Source organism: Micropterus salmoides, unplaced genomic scaffold (genome assembly GCF_014851395.1).
Source record: "Micropterus salmoides isolate LMB-PRFRI ecotype aquatic unplaced genomic scaffold, ASM1485139v1 Ms_hic_scaffold_10, whole genome shotgun sequence".
Classification (NCBI taxonomy): domain Eukaryota; kingdom Metazoa; phylum Chordata; class Actinopteri; order Centrarchiformes; family Centrarchidae; genus Micropterus; species Micropterus salmoides.
This window is the reverse complement of record NW_024040041.1, coordinates 15332521-15356703: the sequence shown is the minus strand read 5'-3', so window position 1 is coordinate 15356703 and position 24183 is coordinate 15332521. Positions and strand designations below refer to the sequence as shown.

Genomic DNA, 24183 nt, shown 5'->3' with positions numbered 1-24183 from the left:
TGCACAGGTTTGAGTGTTGTACAGGACGCTTGTGCCCAACTAGTCAAACAGTATGACAAATATGGCATAATCATAGCATTAAAATATGCTGTTGCTGCCTTAGTAGTTAGACAGTTTCTGATATGGCAAAAGTTTGACAGATTAAATTTAACTGCATTTATTACCTTCTTAATTTGTTTTTTAAATGTAAGATTAGAATCAATTATTACACCAAGATATTTAAAATCAGAAACCACCTTGCAATGTAAATATTGGGTGTGAGATCATCGACAGACCTCTTTCTGAAGAACATACATCCATTTTCATGTTTAAATGAAGACAGGAGTTATTAAGCCACTGTGTGACATTGTGACACTGGCCATCACTGCCGTGAGCTTACATGCAGCTTGCTGTATGTTTGTCAAGTGTACATAAATGACAGTATCATCTGTGTACATTTGAATTTCAGACTCATTGCATACAGTGGGTAGGTCATTTATGTAAAGGCTAAACAACAGGGGCCCCAGAATTGATCCCTGAGGTACACCAAAACCACACTTGAGGGCTGATGATACCTCATCATTTACCTTGACACGCTGTGCTCTGCCTTCAAGATATGATTGCATCCATTTAATACTATTAGGGGAGAAGTTAAACAATGAGAGTTTTGCAGGTAGGACATCATGATCCACAGTGTCAAAGGCTTTCTTTAGGTCTGGGAATATGGCCCCAACGACTCCCCCTTTATCTAGTTTAGATCTCACATTCTCAAGGAAAAAGCAGTTTGCAGTTTCCGTTGAATGGTTCGATCTAAAGCCAAACTGCATAGGATGTGATCTGAAAGGGCTGCTGTTAAGGTGGCTAGTAAGTTGTTCTGCTACATACCTTTCAATTACCTTTGACACAGTAGGTACTATACTAATTGGTCTATAATTGCAAACTTCTGATGGATCACCTGTTTTGTGAATTGGTGTTATTATAGCTGTCTTCCATGCTTTTGGAAAGACCCCTTCATTAATTAATCTATTGATTACAATTGTTAGTGGGCCAGAAAAGTGCTCATTAAACATTTTCAGGAACATGTATACATGTATGCTGGAATAAATAAGTGTTATGCGCAGGTGTTATGTACCTGAGGTAGGTGGATTTGGTATAAAGAATATATACAATATGAAAATATAACAATATGAACAGTATGAACAGCACTACAATAGAGAATGAGAGAACAAAAATTATGCCCATATAAGACATAACAATGGGATCAACGTGTCTTGATACTGCTCCTTTCCTATCAAAGTCTTCATTTCTCAGTGGATGTAAATGAGTTTTGGCCTGAGGAGAGAGAGCGTGTGACTCACTGGTCAGGACAATTTGTCTTGTAAAACTGTAAAATGGTAGTGCACCTAGGGCTGTATGTAAATAACTTACAAAGCAAATGGAACACTCCAAATATTCTGCCTGGTCTTTAATTCAGTTTTAACAACCAGTGTAAATACTGGAACCTATATATACTGCAGTAAAGACGCACAGAGGGGATGAGATTAAAGAGAGTCTGGGGATCTGACAACATGTTGAAAAATAAACATGGAAACAAATATTTCAAACTGTTTATTTCACTGAAAGGTTCTTGACAGGTATTTCTTGACTTCTAGCAAATCACATATAAATTTAAATTACTGACTAACAATTGAAAAGAGATGAATATTTTGAGATATACACCTTGTTTTCAAACAATCTCTGCATCATCATTACATGGTACTGTGGTATTTTCTGTAATCACGATAAAGCTGTCTTGAAAGCAGGGCCAATGGCGATACTATACCGGTGGGAGGCAGCAATGCACTAAAACAGTGCCGAGACTGTCGGGAAAAAAGAAGAAGTAGAAAGCAGGGCCAACCCGAAAGAAGCGAGGGTGTAGCGGGCTACTAGGAACCATTATTTTCAGGCTGATGTTCCTGTCGACTATATAAACTAACGGGACAAATACGGTGGGAATGCGCGCACCAGTAAATCAGCGGGGATGTTTTGTATAACGTTACGTTAAGACATAGTTTCTGTTTAATGTCATAATACTCTGGATGTCTGTATGAGTACATAAGTTGAATTTCACATAAACGCCAGTAGAGTGTGAAGCTGGATTATCCTTGCAGATAGACCGCAGCTAGAACGGCTTGCTAAGTAAGTTGCTGTTTGTTTTAGCATCAGGTGCTAACATAAAGCACTCGGTGGAAGACGTTATCAGGTTTTATGTTGCGTTTACTGATTTTTGTCTTATTAATTTAACGCGAGTTAACCCGCATCGAAACAATAAATCAGTGTTCTCTGTTCACATAATGTGGTATTACAATTGTTTCAATTTATTTCTGTAGTTGTCGGCTCGCTCAGTGCAACTCAATGGTGTCCCAACAAACAGTTTTAGCTAACGTCAACACCGCTGCTGGCTTTGATCAATTTCAAATATAGTAATAAATTAGCACTTGTTCCCCTTTTGCTTTTGATTCACACTTAACTTAGTCGAGTCTATTTCTAATGCAAGTCTTCTTTTTAATTAGTATACACAACAAGCCTGAAGCAATCGTTGCATGTGTGGTGAGAAAAACCAGAGACGACCAACCATGACTTCACTGGTAGGTTTGCTCTTGTGTATGTGCACTGCTCCAAACGTATGATAAGCTTACCGTACTGTAGACGAATAGCCTCAAATGTCATGCAGTCAGTATTATTTTATTATTTCTGAAACCCCATCACGCTATCTACGTTATCTGTTCTGTACTTCATATCCTTACATACATTACATTACAGACGGGAATGTGTTTCTCTTACAGGGGGGCAGCAGTTCCTCAACCACAGAATACACTGTGCGGGTCCCCAAGTGAGTAACATGGCCTGACATGCAAATATAATAATATACAAAAATGTATTTATCTCCAAGCTTAACTTAACGCGGCAGGTATGTGTTTAGCTGGATATGAAATGATTGTAATGCAGTCGAATTAGGCAGTTTGACTGCAGACTTGTTTTTAATGTGACTCACCTTGTATGTAAACATGAGTTTAATCAGATCTGCAGGTTTTGATTCTGTGTATATGTACCAAACTTTGTTGAAGCCCTTTGCGTTTTGCCTTTACAAATAAAAAATGAATTAATTTGACTGCATGATGAGTTGTTTATACTGTAGGTGTTAATGTTGTGTTCTGGCAACTATTCCTGTGACCTCCAATAGTAATGGGCAGGTAAAGTTAATGACTTTTTGTTTGCATACTTGTTTCTGTCCCATAGAAACACCAGCAAGAAGTACAACATCATGGCTTTCAATTCAGGAGACAGAGTCAACTGTTCAACCTGGACACAGGTCTGTTCATTTCTATTTATGACTGCTGTAGGGTGTAGAGTCAGTACTGAGAGAGAAATGACAAGCAGTGTGATTACTGTACATCTGAAGTCTAAGATCAATAACATAATGCCATAGCATCTTTAAGTTTTACATCTAACATCTCCTTCTCTCTCCTTTCCTAGGCTCGCATGGAAAGAGACATGAGTGCCCGGCGGATATATGGGGAGGAAGAGACGCAGGAAGGCGCGGCTGGCAGTGAGTTTGGCAAAAAACAGCGTGAGGAAGCGAGGCGGAAGAAGTTTGGTATTGTGACACGTGAGTTCAAAGTGGAGGACCAACCCTGGATTCTTAAGGTCAATGGCAAGGCCGGCAAGAGGTGGGGAGAAAGAACCTTCTTTACTCACACTCATTTTCAACAACCATATATATTTTTGAACCTTTAAGTCTGATGTAAGGCTGGGCAATAAAACAATAATGATAATTATTGCGATATAATATTCTTCAATAACAATATAACAAATGTTCACAAATGAATTGGCAATTAATCTTTCTATTTAGATATTCATTTTGTTGAGTAAAAGGGGCTGAAGAAGATTTTGCTTAATTTTATTCATGCATATTTGTCATGCATATAAGATTTTATAATTGTGAGTGGTACCTCAGATTTGGCCTGGGCGGTATATCGGTATAATGTGGTATACCAATATAATTTCAAAAGAGATATAAAATTAGACCATACCAATTGTATCGATATAGTTTGTTGAGTTAATTAATGTTTCCGTGAAGTCCTGCCAGCGTTCGCTCCTCTCTCTCCCTCACCGCGCAGCCCACCTCACAAACTCTATAGCAACACAGTGCCGGTCAACACTGCGGTTCATGTTATTACGTTACAAGTCACGACACAGTGGATATTTTACAAGAGCAGACAGTGAACACACCAGTCAGATGTCAATCGTTAGCTACCACGTTCATTTTGTTTTGAAAGGCTAGGTTGTCAACGTGCCTCCTCAACATGCGACTCAACTGCTGCTGTGACTGGAATCACGGGAGGAAAAGTCCAGAAGACAAGCTTTGTATGTTTGGGTTTTTTTTGTAGGGCTGGGGCGATTCGTCGACATAATCGATGTAATCGATTAACTAAATATGTAGACGCGCATTATGTGCGTCGAAGCGTCTCTGCATCCGCTGTGGGATTCTCCCGGACCAGGGCCTGTCACGGACAAGCTCCAGCTACAAGACACCGCCTTCGACCGTCTAAAGTTTGGAGTATTTCAGACAGACACTCAACAACGTGCTGCTCCGTGAGCTCTCTGAACTGGAAACAGCTTCACTGCAGCACAACTGCTGTCCACGCATACGTGAAGCAGCATGAACACGTGAAACTAAAGTATCCCGGAGCACTTTGTCTAGACAGCAGCACCGCAAATCGTGTTTACTTTCTGTCGCCACACATTATCAGCACGAGGACACGTAGTCCGTTAAAATGTTTATTGCCTTCATGTTAAAAGTTTTAAGTAAAGTAGCCTAATTAATGTCTGTTATTGTTATTATCACATTATCAGTGAAGTGGAAATTTGATTCATTTCAAGATTTGCTGCTATTGTCATTATTCTCATGTGCTTCATCCAGATGATTGAATAAAATATAGATTTATTGATTAGACATGTTTTTGATATTTATTTTGGATAAATTGGTATGTTAATAGAGTAATAGGCAACTTTTATTTCTTTAGAATAAACAAAATGAGTCGTTAGATTAATCGACTAATCGAAAAAATAATCGTTACATTTATTGACTTGAAAAATAATCAATATGTACAGCCCTAGTTTTTTGGCGACTTTATATAACATACTGATGGAGAAAGTCACCGGAGCAGATTTACAGGGAGAAAGAGATGGAAAGAAGTGGGCTACACCCCCCCAACCATCTGGTTACTTCAATTTTCACTCAGGAGCAAAAAAAACACTTTAAACTTGAAAGACAAAATGATTTGACATTTATCGTGATAATTATCGATATCAAATGATATGAAATTTTTTATCGTGATAACATTTATGGCCATATCACTCAGCCGCAGTGTGAAGGGAACACACATGCACATATTTAAGATATACCTGTATGTCTCAGGCAGTAACGTGGAATCTGTAGAGGATTGTAACCTACATGTGTAGCTTGTGTCCACATGCTATACACCATGTGTTATCCATTATTAATCAATTTATCACTCATTAACTCTTTTCCTCAACTTTCTTGAGCTGCTGTATCCCCGGTGTGGGATCAATAAATCTTTAGAAGAAAAAAGAAATTCCTTGTCAAATGATCCCTGTGTGACTGCATTTGCAGGCCTGATGAGGATCCCCACTGTTTTCAACTCAGCAACTCTCTCCCTCCGTTCATTGTGTGCCAGGTTCAAAGGTCAAAAGAAGGGGGGTGTTACAGAAAACGCATCCTACTACATCTTTACACAGTGTCCTGATGGAGCTTTTGAGGCCTTCCCCGTCAATGGCTGGTACAACTTCACACCGCTAGCCAAGCACCGAACTCTCACTGCCGAGGAAGCCGAGGAGGAGTGGGGCAGGTGAGATAGGGGAGGAACAGGGAGTGATGGTTGTTCGTAGTGAGGAAAACAAATACTTCCAAATACTTCCCCAACTGGTGCAGGTGTGTCACTTAACATCAGATATCCTCCCCCTTTTACAGAAGGAACAAGGTGGTGAATCACTTCAGCATCATGCTTCAGAGACGTTTCCGGGAGCAAGAGCGTGGCGAGGATGAGGATGATGAGGGCGAGAAGTCGGGGAAGAAGAAAAAGAAGAAGGGTGGCAGAGGCGGTGACCTGCGCATTCACGACCTGGAAGACGACCTGGAGATGAGCAGCGATGACAGTGACAGCAGTATGGGGGAAGGTAAGGAGAGAGAGAAACCGGATGGGACTGAAGACGGAGAGGAAGATCTTTTCCTCTGTAATGTGCCCCAAATTTAGATGAAAGTATTGTTAAACAGAACTTGAATAGTCTCCCAAGCCGTTTGCTATGTTTCCCTCTGATGTTGTGTCCTTGTCTTTTTTCCCCCCACCACTTGGACACCACTCTCTGTATTGGACAGATGGAGAGAGCAAGACAAAGGCGAAGAAGGACACTGGGAAAGGAAAAGGAAAGAAGAAGAAGAAAAAGAGCAATGAGCATGAGGCCCTGGAGGACAGTGATGATGGTGACTACGAGGGCCTAGAAGTGGATTACATGTCGGATGAAAGCAGGTCAGATCCATTTGCATTGTTGTGCACAAAGCTTCTCAGTTTATGGACACTACAATGTATGTTTTGTTTGTTTTTTGTTGCTTCTGTTAGTAGTATGTAATTTTTTGTTTTTCAAAAGCAGTTCGGATGAAGAGCCAGAAAAGGGAAAGTCCACCAAAGGAGGAGAGGAACACCCTAAAGGTCAGATCACCTTCAGTTGAACATTACTGATCTATTAATTATGAAATATAGACAAAAAGCGGATTTTATGCATGAAATAAAAAGTAGAGCATGAACCACTTGGGCTAGTGATTATTACCATGAATTCTCTCATATGATGAGTTGAAAGAAAATCAGCAGATATGTACAGTCCCTGACAAAAGTCTTGTCGCTTGTGTACAAATTGACCTGAAGTGAAAATTTGACCTTTCTGTCTTGTCTAAATGATAAATCTTTTTTCAGTGAAACTAATTTATTTCAGTGCATTAAACCTCATTTGGGAGGGTTTTAGCTTTTCATATGAGCAATTTCTAACACCAATTGATTAATTAAAAGTCAGGTTAATAGCAGGTGTTTCTACAAAATAGATAAGCGACAAGACTTTTGTCAGGGACTGTATTTCAGTGTTTTTAACTTATTATCGTTACTGAATGGATATGGATATGTAGCTTTGTTTTCCATCCAAATGTTTGTCCTTTTCTAGGGATTGATGAAGCTTCAGAAAGTGAGGAAGAGAGTGAGGAGGAGAAACAGAACGAGGAGGAAGCCAAAGAGGAGGAAGAGGAAGAGGAAGGCAAGAAAACCCCTGTCCAAGTGGAAAAGAAGAAGAAAAAAGGTACGGACCACATGGGCACAGATGGGCGGGTTTGACAAAATCCAAACTTAAATGAGGCCTTAATAAACACTGTCCAATGATATTCCTTTCTGCTTGATTTGAGCTTTATGAATTTGTGTCACAGACAGCAGCGGAGAGTCGGAGAGCTCAGACGACAGTGACATCGAGGGAGAGACGGCCTCCGCTCTCTTCATGGTGATTAGTGTGTGTGGCAGAATAAATGGACATTTGTGCAATTAAAAGCTATTTTTGCGCCAAAATGTAGATTTTCAGTTATAACCTTCCACTTGAGCAGTATTGTGGCTCTATCAAAACTCTAGCTCTTACTGCTGAGTTTGTTATAGCAGCTATTTCATATCTGGGAGTGAATATGTGTGGCTGGCTTTATATTTACATTTCTGTTGTGTTTCTTGTTTTGAGCTCATCAGACATCGCTCTTTTTGTCCTTCTCTCAGAAAAAGCGCACGCCTCCTAAACGTGGAGGTGGGCGTGGCTCTGCAGGTAGCTCCAGGACTGGCAGTCGCCCCGGGACACCATCCATAGACTCTGCCTCCACCTCCAATACGCTCCGTGCTGCTGCCAGCAAGCTAGAGCAAGGTGTTTGCTCATGCACCACAACACAAATGCACATAATTAAACATGACACATGACAAATGTTGTATTTATGTGAAACTTTCAAATGTCTGCCATCTACTCTGAAACTTGAGGTGCCTCTTTTGTTGTTTCAGCTAAATCTCTCTTTCCCACAGGTAAGAGGCAGACTCAGGGTCCTAGCACTGACTCACCAGCTGCCAAAAGGCTGAAGATGGAGCCCAGCAGTCAGAGCCCTGTTCCCTCTGGCAAGACTACGCCTCAGCCCCCATCAGGCAAATCCACTCCTAGCTCAAGGTACTCTAAAAAATATTTATTTATTTATTCTGAGATTACTGTGAAACACAATATATCCCAATTACCATAAAAATACAAAAAAAAGTAAGCCTAAAAAAATAATGGTTTGACCAGGTGTTTTGTGAGCAGCGTAAAAACTGTGTTTGTTTCGATTCATCTGCTCCCCAGTGATGTGCAGCTAACGGAGGAAGCGGTGCGGCGCTACCTGATCCGTAAACCGATGACCACCAAAGACCTGCTGAAGAAGTTCCAGACCAAGCGCACAGGTTTGAGCAGTGAGCAGACTGTCAATGTGCTGGCACAGATCCTGAAGCGCCTCAATCCGGAGCGCAAAAATGTGAACGACAAAATGCATTTCTACCTCACTGAATAACTGATGGAAGCGAGGGATGGAGCTGCAGTGGTGAAGGGGATGGAGAATAGTGGGAAGAGCTGAAAATGAAACTAAGGGGAAAAATGTTGGTGGATTTTTTGTAAAACTCTGATCGCTGGAAGAGGTTTTGTGTTAAAATAGTGACATGCCACAGGAGGTTCAAACTGTCACATGGCATTTATCAAAAAATATCTTGTTGAACATATATTTTTTTTCATAGTCAAAAACAGTAAATAAGTGAAAAACCGCTCAATTTCTGTATGGTTTGTGTGTAAACCATTTAACTTGGAGCTTGTTGAATGGGGGGGGAAAGTATTTAACTTGTTTTTCTTCAGTATAAACTTTTGTAATAAAATTTGCTGTTGTGTAAGGCTTTTCTCTTTGTAACCCATCTGTCACATACAGTTTGTTTTTCATGGTTTGAAAAAAAACCTGGGGTCTTTTGTCCTTATTGGGACATACTAAAACTGGCTGTTTTGGTTTTGTTCAAGTATTATACAAACACTGTATGGTGATATTTTAATACATAAAGCATTTATTAAAAATACAGAATTGAAATAGAAAATCAAATGAAAGCAGCAAAAAGCACTGCACAGGCCCTCGCCTCCATGTGAATCCATGCAGATGCATCCATGCAGTACAGTGTAGGTTACAGTGACTAATGAATAGAGGCTGCAGTTCTACAGCTTCTACTGTGCCCCGAATATCAGTCGAATATGGGCAAGACTTGGCAAGACTTGACAATTCTGATTCGACTATATAAATCTTTAGTCCGGGACGGCCCTAATTTTAATCATATGTCACCTTCCTGTGTGGAACATGAAAATTCCATGCAAATCAAATGGCAACACAAGGCTTACTTCCTGTTGCCAGGAGGGAGAGCAATGACTAACTCCTAATAGATGTGTACATATCCTCTGGCTGGTACTTTTAAAAAACAACAGTAACAGTATTTTTTTTTTTAAATATTACCGACAAGTTACCATAGTTACTCATATCTATTACTAATTTTGAAACATTGAAGTTCACTGCATTGCCGCGGCAACAGCCTTTGACGAAATCTCAAAAGCTTTGAAATGTAGCATCACAAAGGTCTTTAGATTGCATTGCCCAAATTTGAAGTCGATCCAATTAATGTTCAAGTTAGAGTAAGTTGAAGTAAGTAGTCCGTCATTGGCAAAAAATTCCCTAAAGTTACAAATTCAATTTCAATTGGTGACTTCCTTTGTATGGCTCCAAGAGGTTTTTTGTAGTCCACAGATGATACATTTGCTTCCCATATTCCATACAGCTAGGTGAAATGTAACGCGAGGGCTGCTTCATTGAAATTTTGTAGGGGGTGCTATCAAGCCCCAGCTACATATCACACAAAAAACCCACACCCGTTCTGACGTGTGCCAAGTTTTGTGAGTTTTCAAGCATCCCTTGCCATTTGAAGGCTAAAAAGTAATTTGGGGGCACTCTAGAGGTGACGTACCACCCTCTAAGTTCAAATGTGAAAATCAAATATTGAACATAATTAAATATATTCAAATAATGAAACATTCATTAGATATTTAAGAAAATTATAGCAAAAGGGAGCCCTCTAATAATACACTGATGTGAAATTCCTTCCAGAGATTAAAAGCTGTAGAGACTTCTGTATACTAGAGAATATGTACAGTATTTTTTAATGTGACTCTGAATAAACCAGTATTACACAGTGATAACACCTTGACTGAAACCAGAACCAAACATTAGTGTTCATTTTCAGCTCGGTTTTTGGTCACTTCATGTCCGGGCAGTCTCATAGTTGGCCACGAACCAGTCACATGTCATCTTTATAGCTACAAGTACAGAAAAAAACAACAAACAAAGCATCAGGCTGAGGATGCACGCAAATATTCATTCAAATATCTAATTTGTATGTTGACAGGCACAGACTTAATTTGCACCATGGACCTTTGTTATTGTAACCCATCCTGTTTGTCTTGTGTGTTAACAAAAAAGGCCAATTTACAGTACTTAAGTTACATAAATCATCATTAATATAACTTGCTTTGATGTTAGTCTCATGGATTTTATCTGCTGCCTCTGTGATATCGTGTACTCAGCACTGTTAAATACAATTTTTATTTTTTCTGTAATGCAATTGAGATTTTGGCACGTTGAGAAATGGCATGTGCAAAAACAACAGCAACACTGTACATATTTATCATTAAGATGTACAGTACAGTAAACTGACCTTCTTGAAGAGGTGTAAAGGTGAAGTCGGGGAGGTAGCGTCTCAGCTTGGCATTGCTGGCTGTTTTCCTCATCTGGCCATCAGACAGGGTGGTGTCAAACTGATGTTAGGTGTCAAGGGGGGACAGAATTTTAGCTGTGTGTTTTGAGCTTAATAGGCTACATACAGAAACAAGAACTGTAATTAACTGGAAAAATAGAGCCTCTCTGAAAGTGGTTGCTCAAGAACAAAGATAGTTTGCACATAATTTGGTCCATATCCATATACATGTTTTGCTTTCAGGCCATCAACTCCTTGAGGAGCTTTGGTAAAGAATATCTTAACATTATATAAGGGAATAAGTTGAAGTTAACTGCTGATCTAGTATTTCCTTATATTCCAGGTTTACAAAAGCATCTCAGAATTAAAACCATATCTGCATAGACATGTCAATATGATAAATTGGTCCATGGGCACAGGGTGTAGGATGATTAGAGAATGTTGAAAGGATACGTGTATGTTGCCTTTGAAGTCCAGAGCCTTTGCAATCATGTCTATAGCCTCTTTGATTGAGACCTCATCCTCTTCACCCACTGAAAACAAATCAGCAGTGAGAAACAAATTCATGAATTGCACATTTAGTGATTGTGTCTCACACCTCTTTCTCTGTTTTGAAACCATAACTTTCCCCATTTTCTTTTGCCGTATCACACATCATAGAGATTCCCAGATGCGCATTATAATTAGAGCCCGACCAATGTGGGATTTTTAGGACCAATACAGATTTATCTGCAATTGGCTCATATCGGTACGCCGATTTATCAGTTGGGCTCTAATTACAATGCTTGCCAAGCACTGCACTCACCACAGAGGATAATGGGGTCAACTTCCTCATATTCTCTCAGGACCCAAATGATTAGACGGCCCAGGTCCTGAGACCAAACACAGGTAACTGGACTTATTAAACATAGAGACATAGAGACATTTGGCCAAGATAGTTACAGCATACAATATTTTAGATTAAGCACATACCTATAGAGTAAAATATATATATGCTATACATTTTTAAATCACATATTGTATAATGCAGTACACTCTAATGACTGGCACACAAGATACCATACCAGAGAATAGATGAACTGTCTTCTAGGAGCTCCAGAGCCACATACATTCACATGAGTTCCTTCCTCTATGAGAGAGACATGAGAAAATAGACTCTTATTACCTGGTTATTGTCTGTGTTTGTATGTGTTATTTACACTGTGTGTATCAAGATGGATTAGCGTGTCTGAGTTGATCACTTTTGGCCTTGTATGTCTTGTTAATGAGTGCTGACAGCACGTGGCCATTTTCTATGCTGAAGTTGTCATAGGGACCGAACACGTTGGTCGGGATGACTGCTGTGTAACGATGACCGTACTGCTGAAAGTATGCCCTGTCAACAAACGTACAATGTATCGATCAGACATGTGTAACACAGATGGACACTTTTCTGCGAGCATTCATGTTTACTCCTCTCCCCCCTCAGTAGCTCAAATGCATGGAGGTCATAAACTTGATCCCTCCGAGAGCCTGTCTTCCTTTATGACATTCACAAATTGAACTGGTCTCAGTGTGTAAGAGTCAATTATGGATGTTTTCACATCCACAGAGCAGTGGATTGTATTTAGGCATAAAGGAACAGCCACAGGTTAAATAAAAGCTACAAAAGACTAAATAGACACTGCTTGCCTGGTCAGGTGCTGCCTCCACAGCCCTTTGATGAGGACGACATTCACCCTTGTGTCTACACCACACCCCTGTTTCCACTGCACACCTGCTTACCTGTTCTGAACATCAAGCATCCTTTTAGCATGTGAATATCCAAAGTTGGAGTCATGAGGTGGTCCGTTGTGTATCTATGAGTGGGGTGTTAGAGTAGAGAAGTTAAACCAATTCCCTTTGCCTAAGTAATAATTGCTCTGCTGTAGCAATACTGTACCCTGATCATTACTGTCAGGGGTTGGTGTCATTGAGAGAAACAAGGATTGAGAATTGGGATTACCCTTCTTGGAAATCTGATACAATCAATGCCAGATAATGTTGTGTCCCTATATGTAATTTATTCTTTATTTACATGAAAGCAATACCACTTGCCACATGCAAAAATTACTTTTAGCAACCTGAAAAATAACTGATGCACATAGGCAGGGTGTTGCTAAAAGAGAGCATTCAGAGTAACTACACTGGGTAAATAAAGGTTTTATAGGAAAAGCTTACCATGGTCTCATCAATGGGGTATGTGGTTTTGTCAGGGAAGATACAACTGGACAGGCAAGACACGATCTTGGTGACACCCATCTCGTGGGCTGTTTGTAGTACATTGTCATTGATTTTGATGTTGTCCCTCTGTGAAGGTGTCAAACTGTTACGGTTAAAAGACTATGTGGATATTTTCCACAGACCCCACTTTTAGATTAGGGTGAAAATAGATTTTCCAGCAACAATATGCAAACAATTTGCATTTTTGGCAGCTGGGGTGGATTATTAATATAACTGTATGGCAGCATTATCTCACCAAGAAGTGCAGGTTCTCCCTCATGTGTAGATAGAGTCCTCCGACTTTTGCAGCTAGGTGGATGACGTGAGTGGGGCGATACTTCTCGAACACAGCCCTGGTCTGCTCGACATCTCTGTTCACGTTTTGACAACACATTTATTTCAAAATGGATTGAGATTGGAAAAACAAACAAGGGTGCTTGTTTGAATCCCTGTCCTCGCTCATTAAGTCTGGGTAGGAGAAGTGAACAAGTAACACTCTTAACAACTTCTTAGGTACCTTTGAGCAAAGCTGGTAAGTCAGAACACCAGTGGAGTTTATCAGTCCTTTTAACAATTTTTGAAATGCATTATTTTGACTGTGCTGTAAAAGCTTTACAATTTAATGATGTCTCTTCCAGCAGACAAAAATCACACAAGAAAAACATAAAGGTTGGGGCTGACACAGTCATCATAACATAAGACAGTGTCCTACAAATGCGTGTACGTCCAGAATTAGGTTTCCACTAATAATAGATAACCCAAAAAACAGCACTAAACTTTCTGATGCACCTTAGATCAAGTCAGAGTCAAGACTCCCTCCAATTTAAGGCTCTTAAACCCAAGATCTGAACACGGAAGAAAGTCCCTTATGCCCACTAGTCCTGAGACTAACAAATCCAACAACATCTCACACCTTTCTTAAGCCAGCACTGCTTTACATACACAAATCAGAGTGAATGATCACTCAAAGCACAAATACTTATTTGAACACTGGTAGAACGAGACAAAAAAAACGCCAACACAAACTAGATTGTTATCTGGCCCTAAACAGAAATTATGAAATGGCAGGATATCTCTCTACTGTCAGAGGTATCAAGAAGAGGTCGCTTCTTACCAAGTACAGACACCCTTGCAAATGAAAAAGGGAGACATAAAAAGTCCTGGTTACCAAGAGAATATAGAGTGTGTGAGCACTGTACGACAAGTGAGGTGGAGACAGAGACGCATTTTCTCCTGAAATGTCATAAATATAGAATCATAAGACAGCAATATTTTGAGAAATTCCATCAAATAATACCGGATTTTAAGATAACAATAAATTAAAAATAATCCTAGGAGAAGGACATACGGCAAACCTTGCCGCCAAGTATGTGTCCTTGTGTCACAACCCGTGACAAGCGAGTGATTCAGCCAACTGTTTCCCTTTATGTTCGCTGCATGGCAGGTTACACCTTGTTCACCTTTATTTGTAGTTTACGTTGTATCTATATTTGTTATTTTTGTTTTTGTAATTTATAGCTGCTAAATGTGCATGGTTTTGATTGGATCAATCTTGTTATGTCTTATTCAAATGTAAACTTTTGATTATGAAACTGCTTTGGCAATATTGTGAAGTGAAACATTCATACCAATAAAGCACACCATGACCTCAAATGAACTGAACATAAACAGACAGGCAACGCCCCATCTCAGCATACTAAGACGATGCAAATGCTGTTAGCATTGGAACGCATCAGTTAAAGACAAATTTGTTTGCAGGCACACTCAGGTAGAAAGAATGAAGCAACTTACACAAGATCAGCATCCTTTGAGGAGAGGAAGATCCATTCTTCTCCCAACAGTTTCCCGCCGGCCTGCTGCACCACATGCTCAACGGCTTTGCCCACCAAACCAGATCCACCAGTCACAAGGACACGCATTGGCCCCGCTTTGAGCTCTGACCCCATCTCCTATATCTGTGCAAATAAATATTTTCCTCACTGCAATCCATACATCCAATCAACATAAATACATTATTCATGTGCTCGTATAAGAGCAGGTGAGCCAAATGATAACACAAACTTATATATCATACTGCCACAAACTAAATACAGGTAATGCCTTCATGCTCCTTACCTATGTGTTAGAAGGCTGAAGTGAGTGTGGACTTCACTGGAGAATGTTTGTCTGACCAGGGGTTGCCTACCTGCAGACAGTCCCGTCTAACAAGTACTTTTAGATCTTTTTTATACTGGATATTGTTTCAGCTTGTTCCCCCTTCACTATGGAGTGATGAACATAGCGTAGGTGTGTGAGATCATTTGTTACTCCTCCTATAACATGTCTCTTCCTTTTGATTCATGCAGAAGATGCTACCATCTACTGGTTAGAGTGTATTTTAGACTGAACTTCATAAAAGGAAATATGCATATGCATGAGTGGATTAGCGCTCAAAGCAAAAGTGACATCCTCAGATGAATGGTAAAATACAGTATTAAGTAAATTCAAGTACATTAAAATACATTTAAATAATTGTGGCTTGCAAACGCCTGTCGTGGGGAAAAAATTGAGCATGCCATCATCGAAACATTTATGGCAGTGTGCCATTAAATTTTGAAATAATATGAAGTGAGCCAATCTTTGTCCTGCAACTTGAGAAACATGTTTGAGCATGTTGGAAGCATGTTAGAAAAATAAAAAGAGCTCCCCTCTACCTATGAAGAAGACGAAGGAATTTTTATATGACAAAGTCATTAAGCTGTTAGTGGCATTACCACTTCTCAGTACTCAAGGAAGGTGACGCTTTTCACAAAAAATGAGGTCAGAAAAGAGCTCAGCTGAATGGAATTAGGTATTGCCTTCTTACTTAAATGTATCAAATATATATATAATATTTATTAAAAATACAAAATCAACAGATTCCCACAAAGCAGCTTGATATGTTAAACCAAGAACAATCTTTATTGCATCCTTGTTCACTTTGATGTTATCTGGAAATTATTATTATATTATATTATATATATCTGCAAGAGTCTCTGTACTATACAGAAGTAGACGAACACACCAAACATGATTCAGAATCACTTTATACATTTAAAGCTCACATCCTTCCCAGCAGGGTGGAGTGGTGCAGTTGTTGTGGGAGGTTGTGTAATAACCTGCTGTTTATTTCAATCAGCTATCCAAAATCACATTATAAAGAGTGTCTCAACTGCACCAAATCTCACCATAGATGTATATCAACCAATATTTCAGCTTTAACATGGAGATCACAGACATTATCCTCTAAATTCAGGTTATAGTCTGTTACTATGGGCCAAAGTGGGTGTTAGTCCGGAACGTTCCGACAGATGACGGAGATACGACGTAGCCGAGGGACTCTCTGTCCATTGAACACAGATTCCTCATCTTTCAGGATCTCATGGGTGAAGTTATATCTGGCCTCGTCCCTGTATGGGTGTGATGAGAGCAGGATGAAACACAGGGCTGCGTTGTTTGAAGTTAAATGTTGTATGTGCACTTATTGTCTTCAATGGCGACTCAGCCTGTAGTTTTTCTGTAATAATCAACAACTTGAATACTTCATATTGCAGCCTAAACAATACAATACCTAAATTAATTATTTGAGCTAAATGTTGTATATACTGAACCTCAGTATGTAGAGGGAGCGCCTGGGCAGCAGCAGGTCCAGCCATTCACTGGCGGCATCCTGCTTCACCAAGCGCATGATACTGTCCGACAGAAGACTCAACCCAGCAATGGTGTTACCACAGAACTGAAAAATCAGAAGGACAGACAAAATGACAGTAAGAGCACAGCAGGGAAAAAAGCTCAGCCCACACAAAAAGGCTTTTTCCAAAGGTTACAGTGCTGAGGATATTGTCCCTGATAGAACCTAATGTTTATAGCACTGCATATGCAGAGAAACATGAGAGAAACCTACCTTAACACTGTCAACGTGTGCTTTGATGTATCCAGTCTTGTCCAGATCTAGAATGTGCACGGGCCCGAGGAGTGGACTACCCGCAGGAAATGCTACAGATCGGACGCGATTCAAGACCTCCTCACACGCCGCCTCCCACCTCACACGCTCAGTCTCTCGGTACCCGTGAATAGCCTGAATGTGGGGAAGTGAACACAGCACAAATTAAGTCAGTGTCACTGTCCCTTCAACAGGGTTGGGAGTAATAAAAGTAACGCAATTACAGTAATGCATTACTTTATTCTGTAACACATTAATTTAACGCATTACTACAAAATCTGTAATATTAACGTGCGTTACATCACATTTAACCCAAAATTAAGTGGTGTTCTGAAATGGAAATGGTTACGAGTAATTATTTGATTAGTCACTAGTAACTAATGAAAAGGTGACACCTGAACTGCAGAGCCTCATGGATTTCAATGGCAAAAATGCGCAATTAGTTACTAGTAACTGAAAAATAGTTATTGGTAACTAATAGAATAGTTAGGCTACTAGTACCTAAAAATTAAGTACTAGAATATAATCATTTGTTTCTAGTAAAACGGGTTTAGTTAGTTATTAAATAAGTTGCATCTTTTAAATAGCGACTAGTAAGTTTTAAGGAATAACTTGTTAAAACGGCTTGCATCATAGGTGCCATAGGTGTGTTAGGAAAGATTAAATCATGCCTACATATGAGTTGTCTCATAGGGATGATATTACATGAGAAAAGTTTATCTACAGGAGAAACAGAACTGAAAGCTACACAAAATGCCACTGACTCTTAGATGCTATTATATTTATATGTTTTGAGATGTCACATACCCCCCCCCCCACACACACACACACACACACACACACACACACACTGTTTAAGGGTCTTTCCTCTCGTTCTCGTGAACCTAATATCGTGTGTCGTGATATCTCGCGAGCGTAGTGTGTCCTCACACCCCTAAGCTAAACCCTGATGTCCCCACCACTTTTCAACACAAAGTGGCGCCCTTGCTTGCCATACTCCGTCTGTGGACACGTTGGGGTAACTTAACAGCCGCAAATGGTGAAGTGGTTCTTAAACAACTCCTACTAACATCTTAACCATAACTAATTGGGCTAAATTAATCGTTAAATCGGTAACAGGTGTGCGTTCCGACCGTGACTCTGCAACTCCACACGCACCTTTAACATGTCAACATGCGTGAAGTTTGTATAGACCCGTTTATAACTATCAACCATGCATGACTTACATCGTCCCAATGGTCGAATTCGTAGCGTTTCTTCTTCAGGCCTGGCTCCAGCTCTCGAAGAAGGGCCCCCTCCTCCTCCTCGGTGATGAAGCCCGTCCTCACCTCCACCTGTGAGCAGAGTCTCTGCACGAGCTCCGGGCTTGACCCGACGATGAGAGCCTCATCTCGGAGAAGTATCAGGCCGCCACGGGCACAGGAGCTCAGACAGCGCTGGCGACTGGCGCAAACTGCTGCTTTACGGGTTCTTTTTAACACTGACAGCAACAGTTTCATCCTCCTGTCTGAAATATTAGCGGCCAGCCTCGCTACACAGTCCAATTTACGTTTAGTTGCGTTTTGGTGTTGTTGACAAATGTCAAGCGACTACGTGGGGCGCCATGTTGACAACGCAATGCATTGTGGGGGGCGTAGTCTTCCAGCAGTTATGCATCATATACAATATAATATTAATAGCTGACTTTTTTTTGTTTGATGCCCTTTATATGCACTTGTTAACTTTAATAACAAATATATAAAAAGTCTAACTATCCCTATTTAATTTAGACATGGAGACGTAATGTTTCATATTTGTAATACCATGAGAATGATCCTCAGCTGTGAGGGCTAGAGAAGCAGACAACTGTGAACACACACATTTTAATTACCGCTCATTCTTATTGCCCAACAGCTTGCCTCAGGAAATGTATTTCAATGTTTGTTATGTGCAGGCTTCCGGGCAATGCTCAGCTGAAGACGAAGCTTACAAGGATATGAGCGCGCAAATGAAAAAAACGGCAACAGGGGAGAAGTGAATGCAGATGTTGCAGTTCTTCACTCTGACCAATGGAGGGCAGTAAGTACTCGTGATTGTAAATATGATCAGCTCAATGGTCTATTCCACATGCGCTAACATCTGGTCAAAACGTAAAAAAAAAGTAAAACGTTCACTAATAAGTTTGTAGATAATTTTTTAAAAAGTTAATAATAATGTAAGTGTTCACTATATATCATACTTAAGTGAAAGCCTCCATCATAATCATGTAAAAAAAAAAGGAATATAGAAATGAATGAATGTAGAATTAAATAAGTAGGTAAAGTTTTATATTTGGGAGGGAAAAAACTAGGAATAGAATTCTATACAATGTTTTAAAAAAATTAAAACCAATGAATAAAAAAATTTCTGTCCCTTATGGGCCCACATAGTGAAAGGTGGGAGATGGGATAAGAGATTCCCCTAGAAAAACAAAACAAAAACAAAATGTTGGCCTATTTACCACTAAGGACAGGTTACCACCTTCTCTCTCCTGGTCCCTCATTTTGCTTTGTTTCCAGGCAAACTCTTTGTTAGTGAACTAGAGGTATACAAGGAAACTGGGGCAGCTACAGGAAATCTGTGAAGCTTAGAACTGCTGCTCTGTGTCAGAAAGATCTGATCTTAAAAGGGCAACTGTCAGGGAGCCAGGAAGAGATAGAGGAGCAGACATAGAAAGAAGATTTTGCTTGCGCAGGACCAGCTGCTTTACCCTACTTACCGACTAGGTTAATAATTCTAGATGTTTAAAAATACATTGTGCTTATTTCAGCAGGCTCTCATGTGGTTGTATTTTTGTGTATTGCACTTTCATCTATCCACTCACACACACATACACACATTTTGCTTTTGATATATGTAAGCATGAACCTATACATGTAACATAAACATGTCCACTGCATATATATACAAAGATTATTAGTGCTCCTTCTGTGAGCTGCATGTTGATCTCGGTCAGTGAGCATCCACAATAACGCTAACTCACACCCCCCTCCTCCTACACCCACACACACAAACACAACTGATGTGATGCCCATTTCATTGTTGGATGCCATGTTGCTGCCCCAAGCATTACGTTCATCCAGCCATGATAAGTGTTTTGGGTTCACATTCTAATTCCCAGTTGGTGCACTCGTTTAAAGCTTCTACGATTCACTGCATCATCGTCGGCCAGCTTGTCCTGGAGGCATCATTATGCCTTCTGTTGAATCATGCCAATTAAACTGAAAATCACCAGTAGAATTCTTGGCAGTGATCAGTTGTTTGGAGCGTACATGTGTGGAATTACTGCACAATGATAAGCAGCAAGAAGTCAGAAGGTCCTAGGATAATGTCAAGACATTCACGCATCATAAAATCATGAAAATTGTAGGTAGGACAGAGTAGTTGTTATTGTAGCATTGTAGGAGATATATACCTCAGTATCAGTGGGGCACAGAGACTATATTTTTGTTTTAACAAAGAATAACAATTTATTTGTAAGGGTGAGGGTTTGGGTGTGACATTAACTTAAAGGGGATTTTACACGTTTGTTTACAGGCTTGAGGAGTACTGCTGCATATGTTGGGGGGGGCGGTGTCTAAACCCTCTTGTAGCTTCAAAGGTAGCTGCGTGAAATCTGGTAAATTGTCTCAGGAATGTCACTTTTTTAAAACAATGTTATGGGAGTAAAATGCTCAACCAGTACAGCATTCTTTTAAGTTAAACTCACAGGTGGACATTTGGACACACACACACACACACAGGGAGAAAGCTGGGAGTTGTTGTCTAGCTGTAAGTCTGCGTACCTGTTCCTGTCACCGCAGCTGTCACCAGTCTTAAGGACAAGCTGAAGCCATCACTGCAGAAACTGCCTTTCTTGATGAAAGCATGCTTACTACACCATGGCATGTTCAGCTCAAGACTATCATTCAAGGCAACTGTGCTTGTGCCACAGTTGCCTTGATTGCTGATTGTGTGCATGTGAGTTAAGGTTTGGAGCATTGAAAGTATGGCTTCCCAAATGCACTGCACCCTCCTTGTCTGGCTCTGTACATGGTCATGAACGGGCTGCACTGTTAGCTGTGCACTATCTGTATGTGATGGATGTGCACTACTCACTATTCACTATATGATCCTATTATCATTTAAAGCACGTAACAAAATTAGTTACACTGCCTCTTTGCTAGTTAGACTCAAATTGGATAATAAACTAAACAAACCAAATACAGCTTCTGACCCAGTTTTCAATGACTGGGCACCAGAGTCTTCACCTACCTTACTTTTCACATTGGTTATGTAAATATGTCTGTTATGGCAATGGCAAAATAGCATTTTTGACACATACTGCAATGTCATTAATTGATCTTTGGCTGTTAACCACAATTTTCTTTTGTGTCTGTGTGTGTATGATGTGGGCCAGTCTTGCAGAGGGTTACATGTAGGTATAGCCTAAGTCTGCATTGGGTCTGTGGAGAACTGGGTTCAGCAGGGGCGGAGTGTTCTACATGCATCCAGCCATTGAATTATTCAGCCTTATGAATCATTGAGTCACGACACTCCTTTTTAGGCCCTCGCCTCAGAGCTCCAGCCTCACAGCTACCCACTATTTGAACATCTGACAGAGAAAGGGAAAAAACAACAGAGAACAATCCTGATACTTTTAAACTCCTGAGATGGAATAAATGGTTTTAAGCATGTTAGAGTCTTATAGTGGAGACCATGCTTCCGCCATATTTAGTGATTTATCTAAATATACAAAATATAGGTGCATCAGTCTTAACATACTTGTAGGGTGGTTGCAAATACTTTTCAGTCCTGTTAGGATTGTTCATTTGAGCATCATCCCCATTTGACTAAATTCATTAAAAGTTTAATTACTTTCTCAATCCAGCTATGCTGAATATAACTGGATTGGGCCTTCATTTTAGAAGACATGGTTGCCAGTGCTCTGCATAGATTTCAGCATCCAAACAGAATGTAAAACATTACCTGAAGTTAATCGCACATTATTTTCTGATATATGCCAGAAGTCTACATACTGTAAATTCTATTGAAAAGCATGAGCATTGCCATATAATGTTAAAATTGTGTTATTACAAAGAGGACAGTCAGAGGAAAAGCACAGTAGAGAGTAAAGACATCTTGATGGAAGTCATAATGGCATGGTCATAGACACTAGCAGAGCAAACATTTTGTTCCTCTTACCTTCTTCTGAAACCCATTATAAACTTATATACTCCAGTGGGTCATTAATTATATTTGTATAGAGTCATTTTAAAGAAAATGTTCACCTTGTCCCAAATGAGGCAGAGGGGTGTGGTTTTAGTTCTTGTCAAATGCAGGGTACAATTGACATGCCCTCACAAAGACTCTGCTGCAGAACAAACTTAGTCCATCAAGTTGCATTCTTTTTTTCTAAGCCAAATATGCAGAGTTTATCCTGTGTCTCTATCTCTTCCGTGGAGACAGTGAGGTAACAATGTTTTATGCATGGGTGGCCTTGGAGCTGTCGCTCTTCAGTGCTTCTTGTGCTGCCTTTGTGGAATAACAGGTTTGGACAGAAGGCTGCTGCTTCTCAAAGGCTCCAGCTCTGAAGGGCAATAGATAATTTCACAGATCATCACACCCAAGTGTAAACACACACATTTGTGAACACACAACATATAACAGAATATACAAGATATAATGGCAAAACATTTTTGAAAAGGCAAGAATGAATAATAAAATCTCTCAGTCTCTCTCTCTCTCACACACACACACAGACACAAACCACACACACGTTGTACATTTTAGCATCAGTCATCATGCCAGAGTCTGGCTGGGAGCGCCCTGTCACGGCAATAACTGGACACAGACAGATGCTTTCAAGAGGCAAAGAGACCAAGGGAGTCAAGGTGGGGCTTAGTGGTAGCCTATACCGCTTTGGCTTAGGTGACATCTCTCATCCAGATAACTGTGCGCAAGTGACAAGCTGCAGCAAGGGAGTCGCCACTCAAACTCTCCACCACACAAGCCGCTACAGGCAGTGCAGGGTTCAAAGTTACACCACCCATTGCACGGTATCTGATTTTATGTGTTACGAGCTGCTGTGCTGGGTAGGTCATTATTTTGGTATGTCAGTGATGTTATACTGTCCACGTTTTGGTAGTTCTGGTTGTACAAAGATGCCGATATGGCTTGCTGAGGCGCGCTCCGCGGTCCTGACAGGTCCACGGCATTAGGGCACTGGCGCTGATTTTGTGGCGCTCTCCGTGGTCCTGAAGTGATTGGAGTCCCTAGCGTCGTGCTGCTGTGCGTGGCTGATGCCAGTAGGGTTAGCAGTAAAACACTTGCCCATGCTGTTAGCTGCATTTATTTTCTGATGTCAAAAGATCAAAACAACTTACATATTTTTCATATTACTACATCTTTTACTAGGGTTTTAATGTGGCACCAGTTCTGTCATTGGGATTAATTCACTGGCGTTATGATGATGAGCAGACTGCGAAAGGATGTTTAATTGTTTTGAAATGATCTATATCTGTTTCTCTATCTCCCTCCTTGCTTTTGATCGGGGAATAAAATGTGTGTTCTTGTATGCCCTTGCGGCGGGGTCAGCCTCGCTCTCACGGCCGGAAGCCTCGCTTAAGTGGACACAAAGCAAACCGATCCCTTTCTTACTTATCGGATCCACGTTTAAGGTCGTGCTGTGATCAGCTGGCGTCCGCACGTGCAAGGTTTCTCTCCGGATTCAATCTCCCGGTCACCCTTAAATCCGTATGTGTATGATCATTTCCCATTCACAGAAGTGGCTATTTCTGGAGTCAATCAATTAGGCCACATAATAGAATAAGAGAATGTTGTCCTGTGCTGTTGTGGGCTGCAGCCTTCCTCTCCTTGTCCCCGGGGCTTAACTGAACCTGGCACCAGTACTTTGCTCACGGTGTGAATGACTCCTGGCATTGATTCAATATGAGACTACTCTTTGCCAGCTGGTTTCACTCTCCAAAAGCAAAAAAGCCAATTAAACCATCCTGTCCAATCAAAATATAATCGGTATTCGGATTGGAATGGCATATTTGGATATTTTAGTGTGAA

General features: G+C 40.4%; 3 protein-coding genes across 5 annotated transcripts; 1 reads left to right on the top strand and 2 right to left on the bottom strand.

The window, feature by feature from the left end:
* Window positions 1-1903: 1903 nt before the first annotated feature.
* gtf2f1 (general transcription factor IIF, polypeptide 1) lies at window positions 1904-9014 on the top strand. 3 transcript variants are annotated; one of them, XM_038698460.1, is made up of 14 exons: window positions 1904-1985; window positions 2532-2606; window positions 2805-2851; window positions 3259-3331; window positions 3496-3689; window positions 5721-5891; window positions 6014-6219; window positions 6419-6569; window positions 6688-6749; window positions 7252-7383; window positions 7508-7578; window positions 7839-7980; window positions 8133-8271; window positions 8440-9014. In XM_038698460.1, the coding sequence occupies exons 2-14, from the start codon at window positions 2562-2564 to the stop codon at window positions 8642-8644; spliced, it is 1638 nt and encodes a 545-aa protein (XP_038554388.1). In that variant the 5' UTR covers window positions 1904-1985; window positions 2532-2561; the 3' UTR covers window positions 8645-9014. The 3 variants fall into 3 exon arrangements, with proteins under 3 accessions (XP_038554388.1, XP_038554393.1, XP_038554383.1); XM_038698465.1 differs by lacking the exon at window positions 1904-1985 and adding an exon at window positions 1992-2157 and having other exon boundaries at window positions 6691-6749; XM_038698455.1 differs by lacking the exon at window positions 1904-1985 and adding an exon at window positions 1992-2157.
* Window positions 9015-10297: 1283 nt separating this feature from the next.
* LOC119887949 (GDP-L-fucose synthase-like) lies at window positions 10298-15590 on the bottom strand. Its single transcript, XM_038698470.1, has 11 exons — window positions 15264-15590; window positions 14940-15103; window positions 13405-13519; window positions 13107-13235; window positions 12672-12745; window positions 12149-12282; window positions 11972-12036; window positions 11713-11779; window positions 11361-11440; window positions 10869-10968; window positions 10298-10470 (listed from the first exon to the last, which is right to left on the bottom strand). The coding sequence occupies exons 2-11, from the start codon at window positions 15092-15094 to the stop codon at window positions 10415-10417; spliced, it is 975 nt and encodes a 324-aa protein (XP_038554398.1). The 5' UTR covers window positions 15095-15103; window positions 15264-15590; the 3' UTR covers window positions 10298-10414.
* A 475-nt stretch (window positions 15591-16065) lies between these two features.
* On the bottom strand, window positions 16066-18740 carry alkbh7 (alkB homolog 7). The gene is made up of 4 exons (XM_038698452.1): window positions 18336-18740; window positions 17071-17244; window positions 16778-16902; window positions 16066-16576 (listed from the first exon to the last, which is right to left on the bottom strand). The coding sequence occupies exons 1-4, from the start codon at window positions 18606-18608 to the stop codon at window positions 16456-16458; spliced, it is 693 nt and encodes a 230-aa protein (XP_038554380.1). The 5' UTR covers window positions 18609-18740; the 3' UTR covers window positions 16066-16455.
* Window positions 18741-24183: the final 5443 nt, after the last annotated feature.

Coding starts and splice junctions, on each gene's coding strand:
- alkbh7 (XM_038698452.1), bottom strand. CDS start 18,608: ATGAAACTGTTGCTGTCAGTGTTAAAAAGAACCCGTAAAGCAGCAGTT. Junction 16,903..17,070: donor CACACGTTGACAGTGTTAAG/GTAGGTTTCTCT, acceptor CTGATTTTTCAG/TTCTGTGGTAACACCATTGC. Junction 16,577..16,777: donor CGCTCCCTCTACATACTGAG/GTTCAGTATATA, acceptor ACACCCATACAG/GGACGAGGCCAGATATAACT.
- gtf2f1 (XM_038698460.1), top strand. CDS start 2,562: ATGTGTGGTGAGAAAAACCAGAGACGACCAACCATGACTTCACTG. Junction 6,220..6,418: donor TGACAGCAGTATGGGGGAAG/GTAAGGAGAGAG, acceptor TGTATTGGACAG/ATGGAGAGAGCAAGACAAAG. Junction 7,384..7,507: donor GGAAAAGAAGAAGAAAAAAG/GTACGGACCACA, acceptor TTTGTGTCACAG/ACAGCAGCGGAGAGTCGGAG.
- LOC119887949 (XM_038698470.1), bottom strand. CDS start 15,094: ATGGGGTCAGAGCTCAAAGCGGGGCCAATGCGTGTCCTTGTGACTGGT. Junction 13,236..13,404: donor GGGAGAACCTGCACTTCTTG/GTGAGATAATGC, acceptor ACACCTTCACAG/AGGGACAACATCAAAATCAA. Junction 11,441..11,712: donor TGACCCCATTATCCTCTGTG/GTGAGTGCAGTG, acceptor ATTTGTTTTCAG/TGGGTGAAGAGGATGAGGTC.